The sequence below is a fragment of the Pisolithus orientalis genome (genome assembly GCF_024613125.1).
Source record: "Pisolithus orientalis strain OTSU chromosome Unknown F5J12scaffold_2, whole genome shotgun sequence".
Classification (NCBI taxonomy): domain Eukaryota; kingdom Fungi; phylum Basidiomycota; class Agaricomycetes; order Boletales; family Pisolithaceae; genus Pisolithus; species Pisolithus orientalis.
The window spans coordinates 766,201-778,724 of NW_026260783.1; the positions used below are offsets into that span (position 1 = coordinate 766,201).

Sequence of the window (12,524 nt, forward strand, 5' to 3'; positions counted from 1 at the left end):
CGTTAAGAAACGATGGTCCTGGTGGATTCATTAAAGAAATGCAGAGGTTTACGTTCCAGCATCAAGTACACGTTCAATTTCTTGTAGTCACTGCTAACACCTAAGCCGCCCTCCTACGTGATTCGGTTGGACTGTCGAGGGGTTTCATCCCAACCATTCGCTCTACCACAGCCTATGATACGTTTCCAGTGTCACCACATGAAGAAAGAATCCCAATTTAAAATCTTACCTGGGCCTGGTCCCAATCCATAATCTCATCATCGTCGTCTTCCTCTCGTTGCTTCTCCTCTTTCCCTGCACCAAGCCCCCAGCCACCTGTGCTCGCGCGATGGCGATGTTCTACCGACGGACGGAGTGCAGGGGGAATCTCCCTATCTGATTCCATTGCGCCAATCCGTGGCGTCTTCGCGCCTTCGTTGCTCAGTTCGTCAGGCTCCGCGTGCACGTCTACGTCACCCACCCCCGAAGATGGTCCATGAGCAGCAGCCGTTCCTCCATCCGCACCGTCCGCCGTCCACCCACCTGCATTGAGGATCATCCTATCCATGTTACGTGCACCACCGATGCGTCCCCTTCGGTCACGAGGGATCCTCGCAGACGAAAAATCCGGAGTCGTGGAGCGCGCTATTGCGGATTGAGCGAAGGACTGTCGTTGCGACTGTTGATTATGGATATTGTGACGCGCCTGCGAGAACAAGCGGAGAAGCTCGCTAATGGCAGCCTCGTCTGTGTCGGGTTGTGCAGTGGGTACGCATGGTGACAGCGCCGGCGACGACGGCCGGGAACGCCGTTCAGATGTCAGGACCAGTAGCCTAGGGGAATAGGAATTAACAATGGAGGTCAAAAAGTAACAAAACACTCAGACAAACATCTGCTGTAGCCGTGGCAACCGATATTGACCAAGTCTTGCAAGCGTTTCCTTGGTCAACGGTGGTGAGAGTAAGACGTGAAGTCGTTTGGCCAGCGGTATCACGACACGGTAGCGAAACGCGCACAGTGCGACGCTTCGAACGTCTATTGTAGGAGATCCTTGTCGTGTGGATGAAGACGGCAAAAGTTGCTTCGGAGTGCGATGGAGCGATGTTAGCAGTGGGTCCGTCTGCAAAGGGAGTAAAGCCTGTAGTGTATCACTCATTGGGTCTCTGGACAGAACAGATGATTTTCAACTGTACTCACGCCCTCTATGTATGAAAGTACGTGATCCCAAAAGAAGGACCATACTTCCACTAGCCGGCCCATGAGAAAGTCGTCTGACCCTGGGACGAGTTTAGCATTTAGGGTAACCATACCAGCTTCGATAAGCTCTCTTGCATCTGCGCTGAGAGTGGCAAGAGCTTTCGAAGGCGATGCCGCCAATACGGTCTGAATGTGTCGTTTCACTAGTGCATTGAGGTCCTCTCTGAGAAATGTAAGTCACCGAACGATGGATAGCAATTCACATACATGGGTACGCGCAATGGTTCCTCGTTGAACAGGGGTAGAACGTGTACATGCAGCATGCCCCATGGGTTGTCTTTATCTGTTATGCTTGTACCAGGCAGGGTGCTGCTGTGGTTATACGATGAACCAGATGCAAATGTAGAAGTCGAGGGTGAGGTAGCTGGAAGGGTAAGCGTGGAAGTTGATGGGCCAGAGGAAAGTGACGGCGCGAGCACAGGACTAAGACCGGCCAACGTGCCTAGCCGGTGCATTTCCCTTGTTACCAGTTTAGCATCATACGTACGTCCTGTGGAAGGCTATTGGGGCATTAGTTATGTGAATGGAGAAAGAGCGGTGGTGTCGAGCTTTGCTACAACAAACCTTGGAAGGTGATGTGGTAACCTTGTTCACAATAGTACTCGAGGAGTTCACAGAAGTCATGTTATTGGCGATTTCTCTGCCGGTGGTAGGTGTTTCAGATATCGAGTAAAAGCACTGTACTTCTCTCTTGCTAGCTTGCGGGGAGTGTGATTTGGACGGTGGGGAATGTTTCGCTTGGTTTGGAGTGCCCACCTGAGGGAAGAAACCCAAAATCTTTGGCTGTGGATGGTGTTGATCTTGCCGTTGCACCGGTGGCGACGCAGTGAACGGGTCGATGTTGATAACGTCAGCGTGACGTCCTGGTGGTGTGAAGGCATTGAAATTGAAACCACGATTAGCATAGGTATCGATCCCCGACTTGGAGTGAAAATGACGATGACCATCATGGCGGAAAGCAGACAAGCCTTTGAGAAGGAATCCCGAACGCGGTACTGCATCATTGAAGGATACAGGCCGACGATGTTCGGTGCCACCGTGTTTCCCAGACTCACGGTTCGCATGATCACTCGAGTCACCATCGCCATGGATGGGTGTGGGCCCGTTGTCGTGGGACCTCCTTGGAAGGCCCAGGGGCATCGATTGATACAATCGGGAATCGTAGGAAAAGGACTGAACTGAATGCCCGAGCGGTATGCTCGTGCCGCAAGATGGAAAGAGGGGGAGGAGATCAGTCACCCACATACCTTGAATTGAATGGCCGCGACACTGCGGTGAGCGATAGACGATAATAGCTCAGATGGCAGTTCGGGGGATTCAGTGACACTGTCGGGTGGCTGTGCAACATCACTCAGGGGGGGGGGACGGGGGGGACGGGGGGATGCGCCAAGCTGGGTTTCTGGCATGTTTTTCGTTGAAAATATTAACTGTCATGTTGGTGCAGACAGCTGCAGAAAACACTGACAGTGCTGACGGCCCGTTTATTTGTTGCGAATGGAGTGACATTGACGTCGAACGTTGACAAGTCGTGATAGTGCCACGCTGCCAACTTACAAACACCATCATCATCATGCCCTCCCTTTCAGACCACATCGACCATCTCACAGCAACAGCCAAAGCGATTCACACCTCTGCAACGAGCATCCTTCCGACAGATGACAATCCCGCCGCTCAGACAGGTCCCTTTACACGCGCCGTCCTCGACACTCCACTCGGTGATCTCATACGCGACATCGATACCTCCGAACTCGGCCTCTTCTCACTTGTACCTCCCCCAGATGCCGGCGTTAGGAAGCAGCCAGAGAATGGTCCCAGAAAGGGCGAAATATCTCGCGCAGGTTTTCCTGGAGCAACTCCGCTGAGGAGACTGCCAACTAAACGCGACGAGGCAACCAAACCAAGAGAACCCGAGCCCGAAGTATACGCCATGGCGGCTCTGAAATACCTGGATCGATAGTGCGTAGTCTTCTTTTGGGGAGTAAGCCTTTCTCAACCTAACAGCCAGTCGATACGACCGATGCCACGGGCGCGATCACAAGTCATCGCACTCACTCAACAACTGACTGAGGTTCGTGCAAATATAAAGCACCTGAATGAAACTTTGCACCAAGTCAGTCCGTCCATGTCAAAGTAGACATTCGGCATTGATTCTTTGTCAAGTCGGCGTCGTCTGCACCGTCCTCAGCACCAACACAGACCTCGAGTGTCGCCGAAGAAGAAAACCGGATACATGAACTACAAGACCGCCTTGCGGAACTCCGCTTGCAGGTATGTGCCACGTACTATTGGAATACGGTCCACCTCATACGTGTCTGACTGTTCTATAGAAGGAGTCACTGCTGCGAGCAAAGGAACCCCGAGGACGCCACAACAACCCATCTGTGTCTTCAAAATCTAACCTTAGTCCAAACCATCGCGATACGTCCCTACCTACTCCCGCAAGCGATCCTGATGCCCAATGAAAGAGCATTCTGGTCCACCCCCTCCACACCCGCTCGCACGCTGCGCTTCAGTGAAAAGTTGATGGACGAGGAGATTAAATTCGGCGACGTCTCTACGATATCGTTTGATAGTCCTGAACCTGTTGCACCCTCGGTATTTGCCAATCTGACCACCGGAGGGGGTATTAGTGGCGCAGGCTTTGATGGCTCTGCAATGGATGATAGCATATTCGATTCCGTTAAAGATGGAGGCGACATGGGGCTTGGGGGACAACCTGAATCCGCTTTGAGCAGGCCGAACGAAATCAAGATCGGTGACCACGGCGGTGGAGGTGCGGGAGAAGAGGAAGGAAATGGGGAAGAGGAAGGAGAAGGAGAAGAAAAAATCGGTTGTGCTCAGTAAAAAGCCATTACTTCTGTCACAATCTCCGCCGGCGGCCCATACTAGTTCCCTACGCGCGGCCGAATGTTGATGCTGCTGTGCCACTGGTAGAGTCTCGGGTGGCCTCGAACGCTTCGAAAGTGAAGGTGACACCAGAACTAGAACGTATTGTGGTGTGTCGATATACAAAAGTGAATTCTCCTTTAGTCCTTACTGATTACGATGTATGCGTTCTCGCAGGCAAAAATATGGAGTACAGTGGGCGAAATAATTTTGCCAGGTAGTCCTTATTCGAACGGTGCGAAACCACCTCGGGCGAAGGAAACGCTGTTAGTCCCGCCGTGCACACACTTGAATTGGTCTAAACCACGTTTATAGGGCTCATATCCAAGTACTGGCCGTGCAGTCTCCGACACCGCAATCGCCGACATCCTCTAGTGTCTCTTCTTTAACTTCAATCTTGTCTTCAGGCACAGGAGGTGGCCCAACGCCTCACCAGATCAATACCGCGCAACTGTTGTACACATTGCTAACGGCACCCGGTTTTGCAATGCAACTTAATAAACTCAAGGCGGCTATTGGCGGGACGCGAGTGCTATACGCTTGTGTGGCAAAAAAACTTATTCGTATCGACAGGAGTAGTGGAGAGCAGGTTGTCCATTTTGACGTTTAGAATCAGCAATCATCTTGAATTGCATTCACAGTGGAAAGGGCAATGAGTATCCCAGTGGTAACGTGGAACCTGCGGCAACGTGTTGTAGGTGGACTTCTGAGGCTGACTACATTCAGTATTGAGATACACAGCTGTAACGTTGTTATATCTATGTAATCTACATGGCAATTACCCAAAAAAACAAAAAGTTCGTGGGAGGCATTGACAGTGAATGAGCTGCCACATGTCGTGAAAAGATTCACAAGACCGTCCCCCCTTACAGAAATGGAATAATTCACCGGGGGTGACGGGGTTTCGTGGCACCCTAGAGCTTGGATTTTTGCATTTTCCCTTCGGTTCTTCGAGCTCCTGATCCCCCTCCGTCTAATAACCAGTCTCCTAGCCTGCCACTCAAGCCCGAGTTTTCTGCTCCCATTCCCCAACTTCCTCTGGCAACGCGCTGGCAAGCTTCATAGTCACAATCGTAATCGCAATCATGACCACATACACGGCATATCCACCCAGCAATTCGTGCTGAAGTGAGTATGCAAACATCGATGTAGCACTCGCCGGCCCGATGGCACGCACTATCGACGCCGTGGTCTGCGCGAGGCCGTTTAAGGCGCCTAGGGAACGACGACTGGGTGCCGAGGTAGTAATGTACATTAAAATGGAGCCTTAAATTACGCGGCGCGGTATGATAAGAAAGGCTCGAGGAGACATAGAAAACGACGAGAGAGAAACTCACTGAACGCCATGTCAGTAACAACTGCCAAACCCAGTTGACATCCCATGAGTCCCCAGACGCCCCACCAGATTCCCGTACTCCGCGCAACGCAGTTCACAACCGGGAAGATAGCAAAAATTGGTATGAAACACGCATAACTCACTCTGAACAGCGTCCTTTTGCCGAAACGGGACACCAACGGGGCGAAGAAAAACGCCTGGAAGAGACTGTTTACAATACCATATCCAGACATCCACAGCCCGATCATCGCTGGGGTTTGCCCAAGCCCGCCAAGCTCAATCGGAGTGGAAAGGAAAAGTGGGAGGAGGACGAACATGCATATTTCAACCATGGCAAGGATGCCATAGTTGACAATGTACAGAATGCGCTCCGGAGTGAGTAGGGTCCGTAGAGGGACAGGTGCATCGTATTGTGGAGTGTGGGAGAGGGTTAGATATGCGGAAGATTCGTTGATGGTATCGTACCGATGGCTATCGTGCCCTGCAGTTGCTTCAGCGTCATTGGATGCTGGCATTTTTTCACATGAGGTTTTTGGGAGGGTCTAGAAACCTTGATGATAAGACGCGGGTTCTTGGATTGCATTGCATACTTGCCTCTTTCAGGAAGAAGACAATAATACTGAAGACAACAACTGCAAATGCAGATGCGATGCCGCACGGAAGGAAGTACGGATATTCGGCCCAGAAAGGGGCGCCAAAAAGACGCGGGAAGTGGTCTTGGGGTCGTGAGAGCATTCCACCAATTAGAGGACTGGGTACAAATGCAAACTGATCAACATGCCATAACAGAGAAAAATGCTCATTGCTCCACATACCCGAGCGTACACCCCAAGGACCACATAATCGGCATGAGGGCGAAACCCTGAGCCATATTCGACGAGTCGGTAAGCTCACCAAGCATGCTCTTCATTACACCAATGTTCCCATTTAGTGCTCCCGTAATGCACCGGCTGATTACTTTAGTCAGAATGGAGTAAGACACACCAGATGGCGCATGACCAACCTTATTACCAAGCTAGCGAAGGTTTTGGAGAGCCCAAAGCAGAGAATTGATAGCGAAAGGCCGAAGATCCCTACAAGAAGAACGGGTTTTCGGCCAATTTGATCGGATATGCGGCTCCACTGGAAAACTGTCAGTGCTTGGGTCGCAAAGAAGAGAGACTCCTGCAGAAATGGATTAGTCTAAACAGATTAGTCTTCCTGCGCTAGCCCACGTACAATGAGGCCCGCATAATATCCTGATCACCAGGTGAGAATGAGTAGGAGGGGAGTAGCGTGAAAAAACCCACCGACCGCCCTCTCGTCTCCACCGGTGATGTCGAGGTCGCTGACGAGCTGAACACAATACTCTTCAGCAGTTACACACGAGATCGAAGCGCGGTGCCTACTTCATTGATAAAAGGGTAGATGCATTGGCTGGCGATGGGTTCCACAAGGGCAACCAACATGAGGATCATTATCTGCCCCTTGGGAAGCGGGGTGGGTTTCTTGAGTTCCCTCCCATCCGCATTGGAGAGCAGAGGCGATCGGTCGTCGTGCTGTTGAGAGTTTGATGAAGCGGAAACGACAAGCATGTATCGAAAGAGTCAGGGGATGAGGGTGGGATGGAAAAGTGCCTGGTCCTGTTTCGGAGGGAAACGTGAGGCTTTATAGGACTGTTTGGTGTTGCCGAGGAGTTCAAAAGGAGCAAGCGGAAGGGTTAATTATGTCAAAATGAAGGGCACCTTGCCGATTCACCCCAGGGCCGGGTGGAGGATCCAGTCCGGTCGCGGAGTACCGGATAAACCATATACTATCAGCAGATTTGCACTGCCAAACTTCTACCGAACGCTGCGATGGCGCCACCCACATCATGGCACAGTGAGTGACGCACGTCCGTGTGCCCAGCGGATGTTCGAGAATGTGCTCTGTGGCCTTGCCAACCTTGTTGGGTGCGCTCGGCGCAAAGCCACGTAAAAAGTGACAGTGACAGACAGAACATTCCATCAGCTTCCACGTTTTTTTTTTCTTGCCTACAATTCCGGACTGAGCTGGCAACAGGTAAACCGCTTTGCGATGCCTTGTATGTATCGCTGACGATGAACACGTCAATCAGGTCTCCCACTGGTGGGCGAGGAGTTGGCATTGTGTATGCATATGATACCAAAAGTCTCTGGGTACCCCTGGACGAATTCGGAAAAGCATGTGATGTCCATTATTACAGAGACTTACAAATGAATGCATTACAGGCAGTGAAATTTCTAATTTTAATAATGAAATTATGTGGAAGAGTGTCAGTGGGTTGTGTAAAATGATGTTCTGGAAAACTAAGTGGAGGGAAGTTAGTGTAGGTGTTATGGGGGTCTGTACAATGATGATTAGAGGTGTGCAGATGGTTGCAGCTGAGTTTGGGTTGGAAGTTTTGGTGCTTTTAGGTGTGATGAAAGATGGCAAAGCTGTAGAGTGGTGTGATATGATGCTAGGGGATGGGGTGAGAATGGCATACAAGCTGTCATTCATGATGTGGAGGATAGGTAGGACACATAATGAAGTAGATCCAATCTGTGTTACACCTTGACCTGCCAGCTTACCATTTTTGATCACATGATGTCTATGCAGTCATGTACTTAGTGGTAGGAGTGGTCATGGTCATCATGGTTGCCATCTGGAGTGTGGTCTGGATTTCACTCTATCCATGGAAACACCTGGTGGACTCCAACAGTCCCTATGGGGTTATTGCCTTGTTGTTGACACTGCATCCAACTGCAGTCTGATTGTCTACTTGTATGCTTCCCCTGTCCCATTTCCCCTTTACTGCTGTATAGTATATTTGATATGTTTCACCTTCATCATGGCTCTGCCCTCTTGCTGTGTGTGTCTGATTGCACAGCCAGTTTGGACCTTGCCTCCCACAGCTTTGAGTCACTCTGACTCATTTCTATTTCATTGTTCACTTCTGCAGTGATTTACTACTTACAGAGCTATTGTGCACCCTCCATTGGAGGTAGATAGATAGGCCTACAATGTTATGCTCCAATGCAGTGACTTCATCAAATGGACTAGGCATGAAGCAAAGGAGGGACACACTATGGGCTGAACTTCTTGTAACCCCTATGGATCCACTACTAACCCTGACTTTGAGAGTTTCCCTCTGTTAGGATGACACCCAACATGAGAGGAATGGAAAGAGAGAGTATATTTGAGGGGATTTGTAAGGTAGCAAAAAACTAAGGTTACAGAGTACTGTGCCTCTACCTATATACCTCCCTAAGGAGGGCATACAATAACTCTGTAAGTAGTAATCTGCTGTGGACAGTAAGCAGTGAAATAAGAATGAGTCAGTAGGACTCTGTAGCAAAGGGAACAAGGCCCAAACTGGCAGTGCAATCAAGTGCAGTGAGGGGGCAGGACAGATGGTGGTAGCAAGATGTATCAAACATACTGTATACAGCAAGGATAAATCCAAAACAAAGGCAAGGAAACATACAAGAGAACAATCAAAGTGCAGCAATCATATATTTAAGGGAGAACCCAAAGCATCACTGATAGTTGCTGACTATTTCATGTATTTTGCTAATTTTGCTAATTTTGCTAAGTAATATAAAACTTCTGCTTTTGTACAACAAAAACCATGTGTGACTTTTCCTGCAATTGTCCAACTAGAACAGGGCTAGCACCACTGGCAGGCACCTTGTTTACCATGCCCAAGCATGCCATATACCACATATGCCATGAGAAACATGCACTGCATTCATTGTACCACCCCCCAGACAGAGACAACCATGCAAGAGGACATGAAATGATGTAATACACCACATCTTGCAAATGCTTCCAAAATCCCCCCTGTGCAACCCAATCATGGCTCCTCACTGCCAATGAACCCCCCCCCCCCAAGCAAGTCCAGCCTAACTGCCATGAGAATGGAAGAAACACTGTAGGGAGCTGTATACTCCCTGAGGCTGGAACAGGAATCTGTCACTAAATTCTGCTGGCCTCTGTGACAAACACTTATTGCTCTAGGCCTTTGGACACTTTTGGAGTTCTTCCCACTTGTAACCTCATGTTTCCTCCCAAACCCTGTTGCCTTTGGGGTTTCTCCTGACCTTCAGCATGTCACCCAGTCATCAATAAGTTGATCTGGAAATTCCACATTTGCCCAGAGTCATCCAGAATTCAGTAGCCAAGCCACTGCCCAGCCATGTCACCACTCATCCATGCCAGTCACCTCTAAAAAACTCCAGTTGCCCCTGTCACCCCAAATTCTGCAAGCCAGACTTCATGCCAGTATGCTCTGCCTTCCTACTTCCCCCTCCCACCAGCTCCACCTCTCACTTGTACATGTACCCTTATTCTGTTGGAAGATACCCCTTACTGTTGTCCCATTTTACCCTTGTCTACTACTTGCTGGACTATTTCACATGCATCTGTATTTTGCTGACATCTGTCATCCTTTCCTTTATTTTCCAGTCTTTTAGTTTTTCCACCCCACCTTACTCCAACTTGTACCTACATCCCTTGTACTATATAATTCTGCTGTAATGTCAGGAATATACCACCCACTTTGGAGTCACTATCTGTTTGTGTTCCATGAGTTCAAGAGTTCCTAGAGTCTAAAAGCATCTTTTGAGTCTACAGCATCTACAGTGTCTCTAATTTCCCCTACACCACTCATGTTTTCCAGTCTATCATGCCCTTCCTTGTTTCTCAGATCCCATCTTCTCATCACATATCTGTCTCTTGATATTCCATATACCCAACTTGCCATTGCTCATGCATCAACAAGCCTCCAGAATTAAATTCCATGCACCTTGCACATATTTCCCCACCCCCTTCTAGGGTAATCCTCAACTTCTCCTTCCATGCAGCACCCCTTGGGGTAATCCTAGGGAATTCTCTCTTCAGCTTTCCTCTAGTTGCATGCTTCCCAGAAGTTGTGTCCCACAATGTTTTGGAGCCCACTGTGAGGGGTCTGTAGATCTGGAAAGGAGATTCTTGTGACCCACTCATCAAAGAACTGAACTCAAAGAGCTCCTAGAGCCCTTCCACAGACTATCTATCTCTTCATCAGAAATCTTAATCTTGGTAGCTGATCCTAGAGATATTTCAGAGCCACACTTGTCAGACTCAGATCTCAGTTTAGACAAGATCTTTTGGAGCCCAGAGTCCCCAGCATTTTACCCAGTGTTTCCAGGAGGTTTCAACTTTGATGAACCTTTCACTCCTCCCACAAAGCATCAATAACTTTTGCCTCTTTCAGAACTAACTTCTTCATTGCCCTTGCCACCAGCAATTCAGAACTAGCCACTGAACAGCTTCTCCTTCCTTCCTACTCCCTAATCACAAATTCTGCTATCACCCTTTCTACTCAAATACCCATACAGAATACCCTTGCTTCATCTCTCTTGAATTCTGCTCCTACCATTCCCCAAATTCCAATCCAGACCCCCACACCACCTCACATAATGTCTGGAGCAAAAGATATGCTGCTCAGGGGTTCCAACAAAGCCCCAGAGTTTTCCAGGTGTACTAAAGATATCACCCATTACCTTGAAGATGTTGAACAACTCTGTCTCAATGTTGGTCTCATTTCCAGAAAAGATAAGATCCACTGGGTCATTTGTTACACTGACCACAACAAGGTGGAATTTTGGTCCACCTTAGATGCTGCAACCAATGGCCTCAATGACTGGGATGTGTTCTCCAAAGAACTCCTGAACTACTATCCAGGTGCCTCAGTGAAAGATCATCATTATACCAAAGCTGACCTTGAAACTCTACTCTACCATCAGGTTCAGAAGCTTATGGAGTTGCTGAAAGATCTTGGGAAATACATCTGAGAATTCCAATGCATCCTCAGCCTTTTCCAGAAGAAGAAGAAACTCCCTGAGGACTACATCAATGAGAAATTCCTTGAGGGGTTTCCCCTGAGGTTTCAGAATTCCTTACTCACACAATTGCAACTCCCTGACCTAGATCATGACATCAATGAACCATGGGAGTTTGATACAGTCTACAAACATGCCAACTACCTCAATGGGGCCAAATGAAACCTCCCTCAGCCAGATTTGTCAGCACTGTTTCCTGGAATTCCACTCCAACTTCCTTGTTGACTGTTCCCACTATCTTGAAATGAGAGTATGTTCATGTCACTCAGCAACCTGTCTCTGCCCCACCTCCTCAACAAGGTCAAGAAGGCCAATTCTGCCATTCCTTCGATCCATGGTGTTTCTTCTGCAGGGGAACAGATGGCCACAGAACTGCAGAGTGTGCACTGTGTCACAAATATGTGCAAGCTGGGAAATGCTCTCTGATGGGGGGAAGAGTTTTCATGCCAGATGGCTCTGACATTTCTAGGGCAGCTGTGGGTTGGAATTTCAAAGAAAAGATCAATAACTTCCTCATCATGTGCTGTGGGGAGAGGGATCTCCCTACACTAGGAGTGTATGTATAGTGTCAATAGGAGGTCTACTAAGTGGCTATAGGGTTTGTGACAAAAGCAATGCAAATGTGACCCCTCTTGAGCATCTTCAACATGCTCTGTGCTCCAGGTCACCCAATACTCCACTCTTTTTGGTTGGGTCACTTCCTCTGCTGTCATGTGACCTCAGGAGACACTCCCTGGCCATTGTGACAAAGTTCTGATGCTTGTGACTGCTTTCAGGCCACCTGCACTCTTCAGGCCCACACTGTCAGTTATGTAAGCACATTTCTGTTGCTCTCACTGTCTTATTGTTTGCTTCTCTTTGGAACACTTGTGCTTCCTTGCGCTTTCTTTATTTTAGTCACTCTTTTGGTTGCTGACACTATACTGGCCTCATGGCCACCATTACATCAATCTCAGCTAATTCCTGTCATTTCCTGTTGCTCTTTTCGCTTTTGATGTCACTTAATTCATAGTTACATACTCCCCATGTAGCTACACTTATACCTGTCCATGTTGACAGAAAAATAACAACTTTGAAGCCCCCAAGTTAGAGACAGAGAGAGCAAGCAGAGTAATGACATTGACATGACCCCTACCATTTCCCCTGCCTAGCGCTGAGTTGCAGGCATAATTCTGACAGTTTTCTAGGCAGGCTCAAGGCTT

At 48.8% G+C, this 12,524-nt stretch overlaps 3 protein-coding genes across 3 annotated transcripts; 1 reads left to right on the forward strand and 2 right to left on the reverse strand.

The window, feature by feature from the left end:
- Positions 1-27: 27 nt before the first annotated feature.
- On the reverse strand, positions 28-2,023 carry F5J12DRAFT_186465 (HbrB-like-domain-containing protein). Its single transcript, XM_051738293.1, has 5 exons — positions 1,444-2,023; positions 1,177-1,399; positions 870-1,117; positions 230-812; positions 28-172 (listed from the first exon to the last, which is right to left on the reverse strand). Exons 1-5 carry the CDS (start codon positions 1,689-1,691, stop codon positions 101-103), a joined length of 1,374 nt encoding a protein of 457 aa, XP_051604819.1. The 5' UTR covers positions 1,692-2,023; the 3' UTR covers positions 28-100.
- A 783-nt stretch (positions 2,024-2,806) lies between these two features.
- Positions 2,807-4,732, forward strand: F5J12DRAFT_887699 (uncharacterized protein; the record flags this gene model as incomplete). Its single annotated transcript, XM_051747210.1, has 8 exons — positions 2,807-3,192; positions 3,238-3,346; positions 3,397-3,504; positions 3,564-3,658; positions 3,702-4,066; positions 4,126-4,232; positions 4,300-4,388; positions 4,438-4,732. The coding sequence occupies 8 exons, from the start codon at positions 2,807-2,809 to the stop codon at positions 4,730-4,732; spliced, it is 1,554 nt and encodes a 517-aa protein (XP_051604820.1).
- Positions 4,733-5,122: 390 nt separating this feature from the next.
- F5J12DRAFT_711814 (MFS general substrate transporter) lies at positions 5,123-7,032 on the reverse strand (the record flags this gene model as incomplete). The annotated part of the gene is made up of 8 exons (XM_051740730.1): positions 5,123-5,388; positions 5,460-5,929; positions 6,009-6,209; positions 6,274-6,408; positions 6,462-6,622; positions 6,677-6,696; positions 6,748-6,793; positions 6,847-7,032. 8 exons carry the CDS (start codon positions 7,030-7,032, stop codon positions 5,123-5,125), a joined length of 1,485 nt encoding a protein of 494 aa, XP_051604821.1.
- Positions 7,033-12,524: the final 5,492 nt, after the last annotated feature.

What these genes read in the sequence shown, in the direction of transcription:
- F5J12DRAFT_186465 (XM_051738293.1), bottom strand. Translation starts at nt 1,691, where the DNA reads ATGCACCGGCTAGGCACGTTGGCCGGTCTTAGTCCTGTGCTCGCGCCG. An exon ending in GAACCATTGCGCGTACCCAT is followed by an intron (nt 1,400 to 1,443) that starts GTATGTGAATTG and finishes TACATTTCTCAG; the next exon opens with AGAGGACCTCAATGCACTAG. An exon ending in TTGCCACGGCTACAGCAGAT is followed by an intron (nt 813 to 869) that starts GTTTGTCTGAGT and finishes CTATTCCCCTAG; the next exon opens with GCTACTGGTCCTGACATCTG.